The sequence below is a fragment of the Chironomus tepperi genome, unplaced genomic scaffold (genome assembly GCF_022539635.2).
Source record: "Chironomus tepperi strain 1889 unplaced genomic scaffold, CSIRO-AGI_Ctep_v1 contig_100, whole genome shotgun sequence".
NCBI classification, from domain to species: Eukaryota; Metazoa; Arthropoda; class Insecta; order Diptera; family Chironomidae; genus Chironomus; species Chironomus tepperi.
In genome coordinates, this window is record NW_027226222.1 from 1 (window position 1) to 20905 (window position 20905).

Sequence of the window (20905 nt, forward strand, 5' to 3'; positions counted from 1 at the left end):
TAAATGTAACTTACAATTTCTTAAAATGTGAATAATTCATTTATTTTTTTTAAATAAAAACTTCAGTTTCATTGAAATTACATAGCTCCAAATATTTTTCTTCTCAGTGGTGCAGGCAGATTCTCGGTCAATGAAACAGGATTCATTTCAAGTGCTAAGAGTTCATCATCTGACATCCAGTTTAGGTGAATTAAATGCTGAAATTATATGTATTGATATTAGATTACAAGTAAGGTTCAGGAACTGATAACTAAGTACTTACTGTGTCAAGTTTCTTAGCTACTTTCATTGTGTATGCATGATCTCTGTTTTCATTAGATTTTTTGGATCTTTTACTAGATTTCTGTTCATCAAGTTCATTCGTCTTTTTAATGACCATAATAGAATTATTGCATGAAAAGATGATTGTATTTGAATTCCTTGGATCTAAACAGATGTCCTGTATAACAAATCTTGATTCAGCTAGATTCATTCCAAACTGGATATAAAACTCTTCCAAATCATATTCAAAAATTCTATTATCAGCATATGAAATCACAAGTGATGGATGGTTAACTCGAATTTTAATGGATGTGGGTGGGCATGTGTATTTAGGTAAGTTATTACTGTAAGCATATTTTCCTTTCTTCATGTTCCATATACTAACATTATTACATAAACTTGCGAATGCTAGATACTTTGAGCAACTTGAGACTGCCAGTAAATGAATTAAATCTTTATGATATTCACCTAGACTAATTGTTTGATGATGCTCAATTAAGCCTGAACTTATATCAAAAAGCATACATGAGTTGCCATTTAGTGTTATAAGCGTATTTGAATCGTGTGAAAAAGTCATAGATGTGCAATTAGTAAGTTCGCTTGGAATATTTTTGACACGTTTCAGGTCTGGTTTTGATCCTTGAATAATGTCAAAATGGAAAAGTCTTACAGATGTGGCTGTCGAGTATGATATCCATTTTCCATTATTTGATATTGCTGCGCAAACAACCATCTCATCTTGTTTACTTCGTAGCTCTAAGTATTTTTCAGGATACTTGCTGATTTTGTAGAAATTACTTTTGTGGCCATTTGAATATGATTTAAAACTGTCTAGTTCATTATCCTCATCTTCAACTTCAGTTGATTCTGTTTTCTCTTCAGCAATATTGTCATTTGGAGTTGCCAATTTCCATAACTCCAAATAATTCGGATAAATCATTAACATCATTCTTGCTTCTTCTGCTGTCATAGCAAATGGACGTTTTAAGAATGGTCCAATTTTATCAATGATTTTTAAATCTCCTGTTGAAATTGATAAAAATCCATCAACTCCACCTGAAACTATTTGTTCACTGTCTATTCTTACAAGAGTCAAAATATCATGTGTATGAAGTTTGTATCTCTTTGCAGTTCTAATCCATTGATCAATATCCGTATTATCTTTAGTTGTTTTAATTTTGACATATTTCCTTACAATTTGCTCGATTCCAGAGCAGTAAAAAGCATTTTCGTCTTCAGAAGTAGTTAATGACATTATATCAAAATTTGAAGCTTGAATCCAATCAACTTGTGTACCAAGATTTCCATCCCAAAATGTTATCCTTCCTCTTGAGTCTCCAGTTATGATTGTGAAGTCTTTTAACACTTCAACACACCAAACAATTGTTTCTTGATGCTGTTCAGCTCTTCCAGTACTCATTTTGTGTATTACATGACCAGTTTTTAAGCTCCAAATTTTTACAGCATCGATTGAGCCGGAAACTATACAATCTCCTGCTTCATTGAATTTACAACAGACTATTCTGTGATCTTGTCGATCCAAAACTTTGACATACTGCAAATCATCGTCACTAACATCAAAAACATTAATAAAACCTTCTTCTGTTCCAATAGCAATTCGTTCCGTTTTCTTGTGATAATCAATGCAAATTCCTTTGTCACCTGTAAGCAGTAAGTTTCTCTTCTTCGATAAAGTTTTCAAGTCATATTCAATGATTCCATCCCCTGAAACTGATATTGCAAATAATCTATCTGCAACCCAACAAACTTGTTCCAAAGCACAATTAATGTTTCCAGTTATTACTCGCTCAATAAATGGAGCACCAATAAAATTCCATATTTCTATGCTGAAATCATTCCTGAAAAGATATTTATTTTACATTAATTATATTTGGATATAGCAAAAATAAACAAAATGTAATTACCTTAATACAGCCAACTTTTTAAGCTCATGACAATATGAAAAATGTTTGATTCCTCTTGCCTGTATGTTATAGCACTTGATTCCATGCAATTTCACCTCGTTTGACATTTCTTTTAAATGCATTTCTTAATTTTACTATTTTTTACATGAACGATATTTTTCACGTGTTTTTGTTTTTAACAAAATCTATTCGAATTATTTTTTCGAAGAATCTGTTTCGAAAGAAAAGCATGAAACACCTTTATTTACGTGAATAATGCATAAAACGCCTTTTTCAATTTTCATTTCTGTGTTAATTTTATGTAGTTGATATTTTGTGAAAATGAAAAAAGATAACGAATTTTTAATTTTTAAATTTATCACAATCCATCAAAAAATTACCAAATCTATTTAAATAGGGTATAAAATTTTAATTGGATTTTTCCATTAATTACACACAATTCGCATAATTTGAATACTAGAAATTAATCAAACTATAGCAATAAATTATCTAAAATATCCAAATATTATAAAAATATCTTAATTTGTTTAATATTTGGACATCAAAATAGACAATGTGATTCGAATGGTTATGTTTCCTAAAAATGCGCTAAATTTAGATAAAAGCGGGATTTTACTCCAAAATGATTAATTTAAGTTTTTAATAAGTTTTGAGTGATAAAATAAGTGCAAATATAATATAATTAATATATTTTAGTCATTAAAAAAAAAGTGTTGGTTAAGATAATTAAAATCAAATTCAGTTTAAATTAAAAAGCAGTTTTGGCTGATAATAATTTTTAGCTGAATTTTAATCAACAACAAAAAAAAGATATAAGTAAGTGTACTTTTAGCGCCAGTTTAAATAAACAAATGTTTTACTTGTAACATATTGATAAATTAAAAATTGTCTAATAAAATAATTCATTATTATTGAAACTTTAGATATGAAAGGAAAAGGATTTTCCTCGTGTTTAATGTGCGAAAGCCAAAATGATTTGATATTAGGAAATCAACTGATTCTCAGGATCATTCAAGCACGATATGAAACTGATATTGTAAGTTAGAATTAATTTCATAATTATGTAAAATATTTTATTTGTAATTGAAAAAAAAACGTTATAGTTTGATGTCATGCTTCAAAATACAAAGATGTGCCCAAAATGCATAGGTCGATTTCAACAATTAAATGAATTTTGTGCAATTGTTGAAATAGCTGCATCGGATAACCATTCACCAGATAATGATAAAATTAACTGTGGAATGTGTCATTATCAATATTCGCCTTATGAAATTATGCCGTCGAGTAATACTGTTGATTCTGTAAAATGGTTAAAGGCAAGTTGCTGGAAAATTATGTATAAATTTATATTTATTGGTTTTACTTTAAAATTATGATTAATAGAAATGCGAAGGAGATAAAGTAATAAGTTGTTACTCTTGCTATAACTTCACTCTTTTATACAACGAAAAAAAGGAAGAATTGAATAATCTTTTGGATTACTTTCACCATGCACTCAATAATTGCAAAGTAATAGTTAAAGACTGTGGTCAAAACGCAGATCTTCACGATGATTCAGTTAATTATGAACAAGAACAATTTTTTGGAACACTATCTTTAACACCGGTCGCAAATAATCGATCAATTCAAAAGCGAGTTAGTTTTGCACCTGATGAAGAAATTATTCCACAGCCTCAAAAAAAGAAGGTAATGGTGACACGAAGAAGCTCCAGCGTTACACCAACGCCCCTGGTGGAGACTGCATCTTGTGAAAATATAAATTCCGTTAACAATAAAACTCCTAAACATCAGACCCGAAAATTTAGAAATTCAATCGGAAGTGTACCGCGAGTTGTAAATCCAACATTACTAAAGGCACATCCGTCTAGATTTTCAACGGGCAGTAGTGAATATGCTTCAAATTTTGAAGCTTTAAAGAGAGAACATAATATAGTTGAATGCTTTGTTTTGTTGCAAAGATTATCGGTATTTCCATCGGAAGAGGTTGAAGATGATCTGAAAAATAAAGTAACCAAAGTCAGTGCAAAGAAGAAACAAATCAAGATTAAACTAAATGCAAAATCAAAAGTTATGAGTCGTCGTATAAATAGATCACTAACTTCGGAAAGGAAGAATAAAGCTGATGAATTAGAAAACAGTTTGAACCTTGAAATTGTTTTAACAGAAGATAACTTGAATAACAGTCAATCAAGTACATTGTCGGCTGATCCATTAGATGCAAATAATGAAGAGGGTCATAACGATTCCACTTCATTAGATGATACTTTACCGATTATCAATCATGAACATTCCACCGAAAATGTTGTCCAAATAAGAGATGAAGATAACAACAACCAAGTCTCTTTAAAGGAAAATAATGATGTAATAGAATGTAGCACAAGAAAGACTAGAAACAGCACAGGGAAATTAACTGAATCTACAAATGTTCCTGAAAGCCAAAGAGTTAGAAAACGTAAAACTAACGTACATTTGCTTTCATGCAAGTCAATAAAAAAGCAAAAATCTCCAACTTCTCAAAAAAAAAAGCTTGAGGATTTGGAGTCAAAAATCAATGAAAACATTAAGATTGAAGCTGAAGATGTAATCGAAGAATACTTATCATCAGGTTAGATGCATTATATTTTATTGCATTCTATACATATTTTACTGAATATCAAATTTTATTACAAGAAACTGAAGAAAATTTAGAAGAATCCTATTTAACAGAAATAGAGTTCCTACACCCACAGTACAATAACAAAGGTACAAACAAATAACTTTATTCAATAAGAAAAAAATTATTTTGAAGCCATTAGTTTAAGTTTAAGTTAATTCAAATACCAGCATGTTCCTTATTAATTTTTATACTTACCTGCAATCACTCTTTTATCAAGAATTATTTGAGCTATATTTTAAATTTATTTAAGGCGATCATAACTTTATTGAAAGAATTTTTTGTGCCATAAGGAGTATAAAGGATGAGATTATAAAAACTTTTGTTATATTATGATGTTGAACAGAACTATTACATAAATCTCCTTGACAAAAACACATAAATACTTTTTTATGATTATATACTGTGTAAGCACAACGATCTTCTGAATCATCAGGGCCTCTCTGGACGCACATTCTTTGTGTTGCCATATCAAAATCTAAAAAATGAAATCAAGTGATTCACATATATTATTTATCATTGAAGCTTATTCATTAACACAAGGGTGTGCCAAATGATAATTTCTTGCTTGGAATTCTTTTAATAGTCTTATTAGAGTCTGATTTAACATATTTTAATCCGTTCCATATTTTTCAAAATTATTCGATTAATGCATAAACTAAGCATGAAATCAAATTCAAGAAAATTTTCAAGACTGGTCAAAATTTGGAATCGCCAGGACTTTCTTGCATAAGTTAGCAAGTAAGTAGAAAATAATTTTTTAAAAAGCCCATTGGCACAATAATTCGATTACTTACCGTCCTCTCTGAATGCACCCGTTTCACCTTCAATAACTTTTCCACACCATCCACTTGCACAAGGAATTGCTGTTACACCAGGTTCCATGTCAATATGTGATGCATTAAATCGAAACGGATCTTTACAGCTTCCTAAATCTCCACGCGATCTACATTGATAGCACCTTTTGATCAGTCCTAAAATAAATGAATTTTAATAATTTACTTCCATGTCTTAAAAAATCATTTTCTTCCTTCTTTCAAGTTAAAATAAGACAGAAATAAAACTTGTTGACCTCGAAGTGCATTTACTCAGTCTTTTTATATTGGCGAAAGTGAAAGAACTTAAATGTCAAAAGAAAGTTTCAAGATTATTGAACTAACCATTTGCACTATCACTAATTAATGATATCACAGCTACAAGGAATATGAATTTATGTAACATTATTAGATAAACACGTTTATGAGACTTAAAATTTAACTAAGAATTGAGAAAAAGTTAGTAACAAAAAAAGAATTCAACAATCATGAATTAACACTAATACTTTTGTAACTTCTGGTATGTTGAGTAATCATTAAAACTGTTCAAATGTTTTATTTACTTCCCATTTAATACTGATACTCACCATTTTGCGTTTCCAACACAAATTCATCTGTAACGTATTTTTTTCAATTCTTTATTTTTAGCAGTAAAATTTGAATCAACAACGAATTATAATGAAGAAATGGACTTACTATCAACGTCACAAGAAAACTTTGTGTCATTATCATCTGAAGATTTAAATATGAATAATGTCGAGTATTTGGAAGAGTCTCTAGAAGAAATTATGAACACAAGACTTTCGCCAAAAAATGATGTCTCATATCCAATTTACACAATGGACCAATTATTAAATGAAGATTCCCTGTTAACCATAACATGAATTGATGAAATACAATATAGACTATTTTATGACAGAATTAATAAAGATCTTTATTTTTATGTAGCAATATAATGAAAGTCCTTATTCAATCTTCAAATTTTGTGATTTTTTGGAAGCTAGAAAGCAATGTACTAGACAAAACTCATGGACATTGAGTTAATGACTTAGATTCTTATTGTTTCATTCGAAAAAGGTCACAAAAATTGAATGTTAAACAGGATAATACATATTAAATATTCAACCAGGAAATTTAAAAGTGACATTTTCCCAGCCTGAGCAATGATTAATTGATATACATTATTAAATTATTAATTCACTCCACAGAATATCCTCCAGAAAATTCTAAAGCCTCTTTTTCATTCTATTGATTTAATGCTGCAATATGTGATCATGATTTGGAATAGATGGATATCAAATATTCAAAAATTTTTAGTATCAAAGCATCAAAAAGACATCAAGCACCTCAAAATAGGAAAGATTAATTCTAGACTTGGATATTCGTAAAAACATTTGACTCTTCTAAATATATGTTGAATAAGTAAATCTCAATACAAAAACCGAACTAACACTACACTTTTATGGCTAATGTCCATGTCTAGCTTACTTCTTTCCTCATGATATTGCAAAATTATTGTAATGATTTAATCCTTATTTTCATTCAAATGTTTATCGAACATATAAACTCCTAATCCTTCCCCACAACGTTTTAAATTTGTTACATGATCAGCTATTTCCTTAATAGCTTCTACTTGTTCTTGTAAGAATTCACTTTCCAGAAAATCACACATGTTCACGTCATTATGATTAGTTGCGATTCCATGAACTTCGAGTAATGACTTAAATGTAAGATATTCAATTAATAAAGTTGAGAATAAAATTTAAGTAGGTATTAGTTACCTCGTTAACATTCTTTTCTAGTTCCAGAGCCTTTTCCATAGCTTCAGCAGCTGTATATTCGCAAGGTGTTTCTGGATTTTTGATATCTTGTAAAATAATTCTTCCACCACGTTTATTCAAATATTTTAATAATTTCATAGCATGTTCACGCTCTTCGTCTGATGAGTGCTTGAAATACCAATGCATTCCTGGCAATGCAACGTCATCGCGATCAAAAAAGTATGCCTGATAATCAGAAAAATTGCATAATTTTTTCAAAACAAATTACAAGATTGTCTAATTTTTTACCATTGACAAATAAACGTATGAAGCATATAGTTCCAAATTGATTTGCTTATTAATTGCAGCTTCACAGTCTTCGTGAAAATTTTGACGAACTTGACTTGCCATTTTTGTCTTAAAAACTATTAAAATTTTATTATAATATCAGATAAATGAGTCACTGCACTTTTCTTATCCTCAAAACGCAATAATAAAACTTGTTGTTGTCGGCATGTAATGAATATTTTGCGCATGTCCATAAAATGTAAGACTGCACGTGGACAATTTCAAGAATCATTTTAAAAATTTCTCAACATTTATGTCTATAAAATAAAAGTCAATATTTTTATTCTTGCCTCAATCCAATTAAAAATTTAATTTTATGGCCTTGTTCGAGGCTGCCCGATTTTGATAAGAATCAGCCATAAATCAATGACGAAGGGAGAGGGAAAAAAAATTCCTCTTTGGAGACAAAAAGTTATTGTCCCTTTTCATGCCTATCAATAATATGCAACATACATGTCACCTGTTTTCAATTTCTTATAGAACTAAACAAGTGTAGCAAGCAGAAGGAAGAGGACGAGGAAATGAGAAAAGAGATAATGAACAAGAAAATTGAATTATGTGTGTTGTGCTCGATACAGGGCGCCAATGAACGAATTTTTTTGAAAAATGATCTTTTCGCTTCTTGTTTCTGCTTTCAAACATAAATTTATGTGATGACAGGGATCCTTTGTTTTCCTTTTCATACTGCGTATCCTTTTAAATCGATATTTTTATTTACTTTTTAAGGATCAATGTGTGAATGAATGTTTTGAAAAGAGAATTTAACTTTTTTTTTTGATCGCAGTGCTCGTTGATTTAATTTTTCATTCATTTCAAATTCATCATCCAGAGAAATTACATATTTTTCACATCCACATTTCAGAATAAAATTAATTCATCAACTATCGTCAAAATGAATTTCATATCAAAATTAGCAAAATTTAATCCATCAAAGAACATTCTGAACTCAATTCGTAATGTTAGCACTTCCAACTATCTCAAAGATGTTCAAGATAATAACAAGCAATCAAATTGCTGTCCACCTTGTCCACCATGTAGCATGTATTTTAAGGAGGTTGAATGCAAAGTTAACGAGCAAATTGCACTTGAATTTGTCGCCTTCTACAACTACTTAGGAATTTTTAATCATTTTGGTCGATCTGACATAGCTCTCAATGGATGTAAGCACTTCTTCTTGAAATGTGCTGAAGAAGAGAAAAAGCATGCCTTAAAGTTGTGCAATTATCAAAACATGCGTGGTGGAACTGTTAACTTGATGGATGTTGAAAAACCTATTAAGTCATTCTGTACAGTCAAGGATGCATTCATTTACTCTCTACAGATGGAAAAGAAAATTACTGAAAAATTGATAGACCTGAAAAATGTTGCTAAGAAATGCGATGACTGTGTTACTCATGACTTAATTGTGAATGAGTTTATAAAGCATCAGGTAAGGATATACAATTGATTATTGGATATTTTCTAATTTTTTAAATTTAGTACAAGTCAATTCAGTCATTGAATGGATATCTCAAGAAACTGGAGCTATTAAAGGACAATTGTTCTGGAATTTATCATTTCGACAAGGAACTTCAGGAAAATTTTGGATGTTTCGAAGGACACTGATCCAGCATCTCAAAAAAGGAATTGTCACGTTGATGTCTAAAAATAGCTGCACATAATCGAATTGAAATTAAATTTCTATAAAATTGATATTAAATAAATTTATGCCATGCGCTTAAAGTGCAGTGAATTTTCGTGATTTTTGTCGGGAGCTGTCTTAGACATGGTCTAGAGTGGCTTGACATGATAGGAGCGTAATTATGTGAATGATTATTCTCTTTTATCAGCGAGCCTGTCCCCATTCACGGCACTACACTCGCACCAGATCATAAGATGTACTCGTGCAGTTTAGTGTGACAAACAAGTCTATGAATTAAGGGATCATGGTGGCTCTCGGGTACCTGAGAACTGAATAGTAGTAATGACTTGAGTGTGAGAACACCGGTGGATGATAACGTGGACGTTTTTGGCTCTACCTAGTTAGAGATGGCTGTGACAGATGGTCGAATTAGTAATATGCTACGGATGCGTTTTGACGAGGGTCACGGATATTACACATTTGTCCTTTTCAGTGCACTTTTTATTTTTTATTTTTATTATTGAATTATTTTGTAAAAATTTATGAATTGACATGTGCAAGAACTCTAATACCGTAAAATAAACAAATCATCATCATTAAAGAGAAATAGAGAATCAGAAACAAGATATTTGACGATTTTATTTGAGTATAAACGGATTACAATTTATGTGATAATAAAAAAGCTCATAGTTGCTTGTATTTTACGACCAAACACTATGACAATATTATAAAAATATGTAAATTGAAATGTTTATTATAGACTCTATCCTATGTAGAGTGTATAAATATTTATATTTTACTATCAATATGAAGAGCAATGGGAAGCTGTGAGTAGTGGCATTAAGAATTCATAAATTTTCGATTTTTTCCTCTCATTTCATTTCTCTAAATGTTCAGGTATCAATTTCACACGTACATATATGCATATACATTTATATGCTGTGCCTGTGAGAAATTATTATTGTGCAACATGATATAATGAAAAATGATTCTTTTTATTGTAAATTATGCAGATGCCAAAACTTGAAACGCCCAGTTTTCTTTTGTTAGCTGTTGAGAAGGTAACTTTAAGTAGTTTTTCCTGTGCAATAATAAAATATTTACTTAACTTTTCAACATGTTGTTCCATCGAATTTATTTCTCTTTTAATTTAATTTTTGAGGATAAACAAGTTTTATAGGACTAAGTGTATGGAGCGCATTCCTTTCTTTGATTCTAATACTCTCAAAATCCTGATGCAGACTTTAAAATATTTTGTTGCTCATTTTGATTTTATTTTTGTCATTCAATCCTGCTATCTGGATTTGGTATAAATTTAGGGTTTTTGAGATAGTCATGGAGAACCTTTAATAGCAAATATATCTGAGTCCATCCTTGGGTCACATAAGGCTAAATATTCACTTTACCTCAGGATCAATGAACTGACCAAATTTTCTTTTAAAAGGTTTGAAATTTATGGACAGTGAGTTTAAATGAGTTCAATAAAGTCATCAATCATCTATGTATGTCAACAAAGTGCCTGCAAAATCCACAATTTATATATACTGAAAAAAAAAAAATGTTGAGAAATGTCTTAAAATAAAACACATTGGCAATTCCAACCCATTAAATTAAATGTTCGTAAATCATGATTTGTTATAATAGTTATGAGCACATACTCACGAGAACTGATACTTATGATCGAAAAGTGATAAGAAAATGTTAATCCGCCTTTTCTTGTGTATACATATAGGATGGCGAGGCACGTAATTTAATAACATGAAGCATAATGCGAAATTCATTGAAGGAAAGGCGCTTAAAAGAAAATAACAGAGATTACTAATGAATCATCTTTTTATTCAATTTTCCTTCTTTGTGCACATAGTAATTTGCCTTGCATTTTTTTTTATAATGATAGGTGTCATACATCGGGTGGCGTGCAATTAGGATCGATTAAATGGGTGGTCTAGATATCATGCAATCTCTTCTCAAACATATTGCCATTCATACATGTTCTTCCTCCTCTCTCGTGGGCTTTCATCTCCTCTTTTTTTTTCAATTAGACAATTTTACCCTCCGCACATACTCTTCATTTCAACATCATATTGGAAATTTATGATATGGATTTTTATAATCTTGTATTGTGTGTTGAAGGAATTTATAATGGGCAGTTGCCGTTGCATAAATTATTGTCTTGATAACACAGTTAATATGATGCGAAAGGTTCATGCCACAATAAATTACGCGTGGACTCTTCTTTTAACTTTAAAAGTAAATGATTAATTGGTAACAAGTTTCTTAAAATTCTCATAAATTTATTGAGGGAATGTAATGGAACTAAAGAACATGAAAATTGAAAATATTGTTATTTTTCAAAGATTTTTTAATTAATGAATTGGAAGGCTCATTAAAAATTTGGAAATCGATTTCTTTACACGAATTAACATTGTGATGGAATGATGAAATTGTTACCGGGGCTAGTGAGGGGTTTTGGGATAAAAAAACTATTAAAGACAAAAAACTATGTGTCGTGAAACTAGTGTCAAAATGTCATGAACCGTATGCCGTAAACAGTTTCGGTCAAGGATTTCCTTCAAAGTGTGGCTTGAACAACACTGATCTAAACATTCGATCACAGGTCTACTCCCTAACTCTGATATTGAAAGATACCAATATAATTCAGCATAATTAACAAGTGGTAAAGTGATAATTTTTTGTACTTTACCAAATTACATCTGTTATCCTGACTGAATGTGATCACTTTTTATGATGTTTCTAGATTCTAGTACAAGTTTTTCATGACAACCAGTTGGCAGCTACATGACATCCAAGTGCTAATTTTAATGACAGCTAATAACCACTAGAAGCCCCTTGACTGCCATGACTAGTTTGTGTCGATCGGGTTTGTTAAATTTGAAAATTAATATTTTTGTTAAGTATCAACGCTACAAGCATAAATTCAATTAATAGTAAATTATTATTCTCTTTATCTTTTGAGGATGTTTGATTAGACTTGCGTCATTTCAATTAATGAATGAAAAAACCTATATTTTTAAAAAATTAATTGAAAATTAAATTACAAGCAAAAAATCAATATTTATTCAAATTTGATGCATGTAACTGTTTTCTTTCAAATGAACAATGATATCAATGATAATTTGATCATATTAGAAGAACTGATGATTTTTAAAAAATATTTTTCGTTGTTTACATTTATATCAACGGTAAAATATTTTTTGAATTTTCGCATTCAATTTCGAATATTTTCGAAGTAATTTCGAATTTTTGGCATGGATATATGTATAATTAAAATGGTGTTTCATTTCACCTGTTAATAAGAAATATATTCGATTTTAATTATTGACAGCATTTTATGCCTCAGCAACAGCGCTGTATGTTTGGTGAATTATGAACTGGAATTACCTTCTTTATGAAACGTGTAAATTCCTTTAAAATTAGTCCATTGATATGTTTTTGGACATTAAATTGGGCAATCAAATTCAGGTTGATAATCATAATTTTAATTTCGCACTTCTTATTGGATTTAAAAATTCTGAAGGAATTTAGAGTTTTTAGTATTAAGTCTACGAAATGAGAGAAACAAACGATATTTATAAAATATTTAAATTATGTAATTAAGAACATCCAAAACGAGCTATTTGCTTTTTATTCTGTGCTTCTTTCACTAAAATTTAGCATAAATTTTAATATCATTTTATTTCTTGTTCTTTCTTTTCCAAGTTCCTTTCCTTTTGTTTGTTCAACGAAACTGATTAAAATAAACTGATAATAATTTTGGACTTTAACAAGACATGCTCGTCATCATTTTTCTGCTAATGATGGCATTTTATGGTGGTTAAATTTTTTGTTTTAGCTATTCCACAATCAACGTTACTAATTGTTATGTTATGCATAGAAACTCCTCTTTAATTAAATTTCTTCTGCTTTTTTTTCGTGTGTAGGTTCTGGTTATTATTATAATTTATTCCACAGTCTCAGAATTTTGTTCCTTGGATGTTCACTTTAATTTCTAATTTATACCAAATTTGTAGACGACTGTTTTATTTTAAAGATATGACAAAATGTTAAATAGCCAATTTTGGCCATCTCTCAGCAATTTTGCATTAAATATTGAATAATAAAGCTTTCCAATCATAAAAGTCAATGCTGATCGTTTTATGAAAATAATTAAAAGAATTCAAAGACATAAATTAGTAATAAAAGTAATAGCAAAACTGCCTTTCATGCAGAAAATCCGCATGTCAGCCTACACATTCCTTGTCATTATTTCGATCACTAAGAATCGGAAATCGAGAGTGATAAAATAAAATATTTAATTGACACAAATTCCAACATAAAACTGACTTTATTCAGTAAATAAATTTAACGCTGTTTATGGACATATTAGTAGCCAACTCGTGGCATTCGAGAGTGAATCATGATTGTCACATAATATTAATGATGTCTTACAAGGTGCTAAAAACTGTAACTGGAAGTTTGAGTTAATGCAGTACTGTGCTTGGAATTCTCATGATGCTGATCCATGCTGATCAGTTAGGTGTGCTTGATTTTAATTCCAAAGTGATTAATTTAATAATTCCTAGAACAATCAAATCAGACTTGTCATTTCATTTCGAAAAAATTCGAAATTACTTCGAAAATATTCGAAATTGAATGTTAAAATTCAAAAAATAATTTACCGTTGATATAAATGTAAACAACGAAAAATATTTTTAAAAATCATCAGTTCTTCTAATGAAATTTCATGAAATTAAGACTCAAATTATCATTGATATCATTGTTCATTTGAAAGAAAACAGTTACATGCATCAGAATTTTAAATATTGATTTTTTGCTTGTAACGTATTTTTTGAATTTAAAAATTTTCAACGGTCATTAATTTTTTAAAAATATATTTAATTCAAATAATAACGATCAATATTTGAAATGACGCAAGTCAATCAAATATATGAAGCATTAATTAGACTCGCTGCAGTCATGTAAGAAAAATTCAGGAGCAGCTTTGAGAATTCTAGGTATTTCACATCCAGTAGCCAAGAACGCAATCAAATTAGTATCTCACAGCTTTTGATATTATTTCATGCTCCTTTTTAGTCTACACATATCAGACCTCATGTTTTGTTTAAGACATTAACCATAGAATCTAGTAAAATCAATTTTAGTTCTATTAATTTGATAAATGTGCATGAAATTCCTCTCGTGGTTCTGTATTACGCTTGTAATTATAACGATCATCATAGGATCTATCCAAGCTTCTTAAAAATTATTAATAAATGAAAAAATTGAAATCAACAATAAATCAAGAAAATGAGTAGAAAGCCCAAAATTAGCTCGATCCGATCTGCTTACTGACCACATAAGAATATTTTAAGTGTGTATTTAGAATTCATCGTAAAAAAATGGAATAAAAATCATTAATTTGAATATTAAGCTTGAGAACAACGCGTTGGTGATCGTTCAAGAAATTTAAATAAAAGGAACGAACGAAAATAAAAACAAACAAGGCAGAATGGATTCTTTTAAAAAATGATTAATTACCTTAATCATTTATCAAAAAAAAAAAAAAAAAGTGAACGAAAATTCGTGAAATGGAATATTAAAAATATTAAGAAGAAGTTGGAAGCAAAACGTTTTCGCTATCCCGCGGGCGCATCCATGAATCCCTGAAGAAATTGTGTCTCGATTAAATGTGATTGGCTTTTGAGTATTAAATTTATAAAAATCAATCAAAAGTATGATCAAGTAGATTCCAGTAGTCAAAAAATCTCCTACGGTTCCTATTGAAATTCCTTTGTGGTTATAGCGGCATGTTGATTTCGTTTCTCAATCAATTACGAATTTACATGGAATGAAAATTACCGAAACACATTTGAATTGTAAAAAAAAAAGTTTAAGTCACGAAATTCAAATTTTCATTCAAATTTTGATCTTAAGCAGCACAGCAACAAGCAGGCGCCGCGCATCTTTCCTCACTTCATTTTTACTTCTCTTTCATTCATTCTCTTGAATTATCAGCTTTACTTTGCAAACTCGACCGTGAATGATATGAAAATTTAACATTATCACAATCATAATTTCTCTTTTTCAACCATGGCTGCTGAAATGCACCGTCTGAGAATTTAAAATTGATTTTTTCAATTTTCTCCAACACAGCACGTTACTTTTTAATTCATTAATTTAGTAATTGAAAGCAAGTAAATGAATCGCTAGTAAACATGATTCTAATAAATTTTATTTTAATGATTTTTTTGGGGATTTTTTGAGAACCATATGAATTGCGTCCATTTCTTAAAAGATCCAGTAAATTTTTTTAATAAAATGTAAAAATCGATTTTAAAGGCATTTATTGAAGAACTTAAATGGAAATCCAGAAGTCAAATGACAACGCAATAAGAACATTTACTGACTGCTGCCTGTCTTTATATTGATACAGTAGCTTTATCACATGTAAATCTTGATAAATAATCTCTTTTTTAATCAAAATCCATTTGATAGATCTCTTATCGATTTCCCAATCATTAAAATATTCTCGCCATTCCTCAATACATTCAGTGCATTTATCAGCATTACATGTAACTTCATGAATGTAAGAATAAAACCGTATCTCAAAATCGTTTAAATAATGTTTTGTTTTAATATATTTTCGATTTTAATTTTGTTTGAAATAAATTAATCCATGCGTGGGATGAGCAAACAAGAGAAATTCTCGTCTTAAAACTTTTGTTTCTTGTGTTTTGTTTTTCGTTTCTCATTTTTATAAAGCTTGTTTTCTTATTTTAATTATAAAATCCAGAGGTCGAAGCCGACTTTTTCGGCTAAAATAAGTTTTGCATTTTTTGCCAGTATAAAGGCATCTACAAACGTATGTTAGTTATTAAAACTGTTCTCTATATGAAATACTAGGATTCTGTGCCATATTTGCTTAACTTTCAGGCTTAACAAACTCGGAATTGCACTTTAGCCGATTTCTTAGCCGATCAGCTAAAAATCGGCTAAACAATCAGTTAATGCCGAATTTAAGGCTTATTAGACCTATGAGCTTAGCAAAAATGACTGAGAATCCTAGTATTTTATGTAGGGAACAATTTTAATAACTGACATGGTGTTAAAATGGCTTCATCTTGCCAAAAAAATACAAAATATGGTTTTAGCCGAAAAAGTCGGCTTCGACCTCTGATAAAATCAATATCAATATCTTCTCGATTGTTTTCTACCAAAATAACGTATCGATTATATTTGGATGTAAAAGTGTATTAAAGATTCTAAAAGGAATGAAATTTATTGATACTTTTATTGAGCTTAATTAAACTCATCTTTGTCTATTTGGAACATTTTAATCATGATCAACTATAAAATACATTTATATTTGATAATCGAGCATTGATAAAAGACTTGAAAAGTTAATTAACTCATAATTATTCAATTTATGATGAATTCGTTTTTTTAACGTTCTTTCATAGTTTGAATTATAAGTTAATTTTCATATAACGGTTTCTAGGAATTTAAATTTCAGAAATTTCCAGAAATCGTTTTAAAACGTTCTTTGAAAATTTAAATTTAAATAAATAAGATGTCTTCATGTAACGGTTTTAAGAAATTTAAATTTCAGAAATTATATAAGATAGTAAGAAAAAAATCTCGCTGAAACCAAAATCGTGACCAACTAACGATTAGTAACACATCTAATAAGACTTCAATGTCAACTATTTTATATGTTTATGTATTTAATTAGGTAGCTCTTTACGAGCTGTCAAAAATTGCGTACCCGACACACAAGGCGTCGTGAACGCGAGGTATTGGTAAAGTTTTCAATTCGCAATAAATCCACCTCAGTTTAACACTTCATTGGTTAGATTATTGCCCGTACGCAAGGTTAACTTTCACTAGAAAAAATTTTCCTTATGATCTGGCCATTTCTGCGAAGTTTTGTTTTCGAACACTCAAAAAAAGGATGGGCAAAAAAAAATTTTTTTAAGGGTTGAAATTTGCAAAAATTCAAGTTCAAATCTCAATTTTGCAACAATTATAAATTGCATTTACTGACCCTTATGCATTTTTATCACCTGCAGATCCTGTTTTACTCGTCTGAAATCTTGAGATTCATGAAGTTTTATATGAAGTTATAAAATTTTAATTTATGCATGCAGTTCATCTAACAGATAGTAAATAAAAATGAAACAAATTAATTTTTTTAAGATCATTGAACTTTTAAGAAAGAAGAACAAGCAGTTTTAAGCACCACGAGAAAAACAAACAAAGTAGAAGAACGCATACTTGTTAGTATTTCTGTGATCGCTAATTAAAATTTATATCGAAATAAATTAATATGAACATTTTTAAGAATTTATTTTATTATTTATCATGTTTTAAAGGAGATATATCTATAAAGCACATACATATACAAATGCACGAGCACACCGTTGTTTATTTGAGAAACATGGAAATCAATAAAGATTCTCTCATTTTTTTTAGGGTTCAGGTTTCATTCGATTTGTGTTTATTTTCCCATAATTTACTATGTAGGAATGAAATCTGTTCATTTTATGGTAATATCACATGAAAAATGGGTCTTATTCCTGTTCTTCTTACTAATTTGGCTATGAGAATATTTTGCTATCATTTTTATTAATGGGTGGAAGCAAATATGGGAAGAAAATTAATCATAAAGATCATTTGAAATGAACGAATGCTAAATTTGATTTGAAAACCATACAATTCCTTCGCATGAGTTTGTATTCCTGTACATTGTAAATTTGTAACATAACGAGCAAAAATGATCTAGATATTTAGTTCCAAAATTATTTCTATCCAATCTATTAATTGGACACTATAAGCTGGATCGAAGCGCTTTATTTACCCCTATTCCCAATTCACAGCCAATATTTTACCTTATTAGTCCCATTCTGTTGCCTTTCAATAACCACACGGTGTATCTCATTTGCTATACTTCAAAATATTTGTGTATTTTTTTTTAATTTTCAATAATTTTTTTATATGTGAAGATAGTAGAATAAAAAAAGAGAAAAATATTTTATTAAATGGAATTAGAAAGGAAACAACTTAAAAATCGTTAATGATTTATGATGACACCAGCTACATGCTGTGAAATCATAATTATCAAATATTAACATGTAAAAGAGCAATAAATTCCTTTTGTTTAAATCCATACAATGTGGCTATGTTAATACATAATTTTTGTAAATCAGAAGGAAACCAAACAAAATTTGAAGCCCACTCACAGTGAGAAAATCGATAGATCAAATTCATGAATAGATAAAATGACTGGTAAATAAGTAGAAGATGATGATGATGATCTGTGCACAAGAGAAATTGATAATCGATAAATGTTAGTATATTAGCCAATTTACATACATAACAAACTTTTCTCTTGCTGTTTCCTCTTCATTTAACTATTTCAACAAAAGATTGATGGATATTGGCTTGATAACAAAACTGTTGATTTCTTCTTGATTATTTTGGCGCCATAAACGTGGGAACGACCAGTTGAATTGAATAAATTAACAAAATCAACAAGCACAGAATATCTAAAATTATAGCTGTTTAAAATTTTAATGCTTCATTAACTAACGCTCTAAATTTGATGAACAAGGGCAGATTTAACGAAAATTAATAATAAAAAATGAGAAAAGGAAGAATTTGAAAAATAACGGTCATATGAATTTCAAAACAACATCAATAATTCAGGATTACTTAAAACTTATCAATTGCATCCAAAGAAACATTTGTACGGTTTTGATATATTATTAAAATCGATCCTTAAAGGTTTCATCAAACCTACTTCTATTAAACTTGTATTTCCACATGCATGAATTTTAACATTTTTAATATTTATTTTTTATTGGCTTGAACCTCTTTTTGATACTGATGTTATTTTTCAATTCTTTCGAATCAAAGACATGTCTTTAAATAATTTTGATCGAGAGGAATTTCTTGAGATATCGGATATCGTACACAAATGATATTTATTCAACCAAATAAAAGGTTGAAAAAATATCTTATGACAATCAGTATAGTTAGAATGGCAGTATGTATTATTATTTATTTGTTTCTATTTTTCAATGACATTTCAGAATGAGACAATGTTTTATGAGATTTTCGATTAAAATCTTTGTAGTTTTTGCTTGATGGATGTTTTTGAAAGAGACATGTAATGAAATTTACCCACCGCATGGATTTTTCTCTCTTCTCTCAGTTCCTTTATTTTCTTCATCACAACAAACAAGTGTCTCAAGTTATTCGTAAAACAAATGAATAAATGAGTTAAGTGCACCTATTGTGTATCACATTAAGATAATTTCACCTCAAGGATAGCTCAAGCTATGAATGTTTATCAAACCAAACCGATCTTATGCATGTGAAAATGACCGAGTAACATAGGACTGCATTTTTTTGTTGCATTTGGAATTAAAAGTAATATTCTGAAATAAATGAAGAAGGATCTTGCCATTAGACAGCCATTACACTTTGAGTCGGGCATTTGATACTCGGGGAATACGTAGCTCTCTCTCCCTAAGGCATCAGAATCTGCCATAAATAAACTTAATTCTCTACTTATTAATTAAGAAATGCAAAAGAGAAAATTGAGGTTTATCCACGTAAGCATTTAAATGATTTTAATTGAAACAAATTCTCCACGTCAAAATAATTACTCGTCATTTGTTAAAAGAGTTAATTAAACGATGAAAATATACTCCTCAACATTTCTTTGGTGGATAAAATTAAACTTGATATTTAATAAGATATGGCTATAGCGCACCAAAAAATAAGAGAAAAGAAAATGAGAGAAAAAATTATGTTCTTTTATGTGAAACAGCAGAAATTATTTTTAATAAATTCAGTGGAGATTTTTATCTTTCTACGACGATCACACACATGAAAAAGTATTTTAAATAAATTTCATGTTCTTTATTTTCTCATTTTTTTTTCTGTTTGCTATAGTGGCTTTAAATAGTGATGTTCCCCATCGAATGTATTCAAATTTTTCATTTCTGGATGGAACTGACAAAAGGTTTAAAATTAAATAAATACACGAAATGTTCTCCTGATCGTTATCACTATTCCTCTTGTGATCACAATTAATAGTACTTCTGGCTCCTCTTCTTTTGAGAATCAATAAACGTAAATTTTATATTTTTGTGGAAATTTTTAAGATCTGCAATACTTGGAATTAATTTGTGATGCATAATGATATTTGAATAATTTGACATTTAATTCAAACAACGTGGACAGCGTTTGAATTGTGTCGATCGGGTACGAGATCACCAAGAGCAATAATAAAACCCACCCATTAAAATATATTGCCAAAATCAATTTATATTTGTCTACTTTGACATCACATAAAGCTTGAAAAATTGAATTCACTCTAAAATTTTTTAGCTTCCATTAAGAAATTATTATTAAGCACACACTAAGGCGACATCGATTCATCACAGAATTTAATGAAAAACAAAGAAGAGCGAAAACGAGTGGTTGATCTATAAAGAACTACAGACGATTATGGG

At 29.5% G+C, this 20905-nt stretch overlaps 5 protein-coding genes and 1 non-coding gene across 8 annotated transcripts; 2 read left to right on the forward strand and 4 right to left on the reverse strand.

Moving 5' to 3' along the window:
• Positions 1-41: 41 nt before the first annotated feature.
• On the reverse strand, positions 42-2389 carry LOC139087214 (U3 small nucleolar RNA-associated protein 4 homolog). Its single transcript, XM_070635963.1, has 3 exons — positions 2187-2389; positions 263-2120; positions 42-197 (listed from the first exon to the last, which is right to left on the reverse strand). The coding sequence occupies exons 1-3, from the start codon at positions 2306-2308 to the stop codon at positions 78-80; spliced, it is 2100 nt and encodes a 699-aa protein (XP_070492064.1). The 5' UTR covers positions 2309-2389; the 3' UTR covers positions 42-77.
• Positions 2390-2865: 476 nt separating this feature from the next.
• Positions 2866-6590, forward strand: LOC139087292 (probable E3 ubiquitin-protein ligase bre1). 3 transcript variants are annotated; one of them, XR_011544115.1, is made up of 7 exons: positions 2866-3002; positions 3110-3222; positions 3290-3502; positions 3570-4791; positions 4857-4928; positions 5503-5580; positions 6303-6432. XR_011544115.1 is itself a non-coding variant. In XM_070636065.1 (6 exons), exons 2-6 carry the CDS (start codon positions 3112-3114, stop codon positions 6536-6538), a joined length of 1851 nt encoding a protein of 616 aa, XP_070492166.1. In that variant the 5' UTR covers positions 2866-3002; positions 3110-3111; the 3' UTR covers positions 6539-6590. The 3 variants fall into 3 exon arrangements, 2 of the variants coding, with proteins under 2 accessions (XP_070492166.1, XP_070492165.1); XM_070636065.1 differs by lacking the exon at positions 5503-5580 and having other exon boundaries at positions 6306-6590; XM_070636064.1 differs by lacking the exon at positions 5503-5580 and having other exon boundaries at positions 6303-6589.
• On the reverse strand, positions 5076-6150 carry LOC139087295 (UPAR/Ly6 domain-containing protein rtv-like). Its single transcript, XM_070636067.1, has 3 exons — positions 6000-6150; positions 5637-5813; positions 5076-5317 (listed from the first exon to the last, which is right to left on the reverse strand). Exons 1-3 carry the CDS (start codon positions 6058-6060, stop codon positions 5097-5099), a joined length of 459 nt encoding a protein of 152 aa, XP_070492168.1. The 5' UTR covers positions 6061-6150; the 3' UTR covers positions 5076-5096.
• LOC139087293 (soma ferritin-like) lies at positions 6577-7895 on the reverse strand. Its single transcript, XM_070636066.1, has 3 exons — positions 7724-7895; positions 7436-7660; positions 6577-7374 (listed from the first exon to the last, which is right to left on the reverse strand). Exons 1-3 carry the CDS (start codon positions 7823-7825, stop codon positions 7180-7182), a joined length of 522 nt encoding a protein of 173 aa, XP_070492167.1. The 5' UTR covers positions 7826-7895; the 3' UTR covers positions 6577-7179.
• Positions 7896-8654: 759 nt separating this feature from the next.
• On the forward strand, positions 8655-9367 carry LOC139087334 (soma ferritin-like). The gene is made up of 2 exons (XM_070636122.1): positions 8655-9191; positions 9242-9367. The coding sequence occupies exons 1-2, from the start codon at positions 8655-8657 to the stop codon at positions 9365-9367; spliced, it is 663 nt and encodes a 220-aa protein (XP_070492223.1).
• A 7752-nt stretch (positions 9368-17119) lies between these two features.
• On the reverse strand, positions 17120-17258 carry LOC139087387 (U4 spliceosomal RNA). The gene has a single exon (XR_011544122.1). It is a non-coding gene; the product is annotated as a U4 spliceosomal RNA (small nuclear RNA).
• Between the last annotated feature and the right edge of the window lie 3647 nt (positions 17259-20905).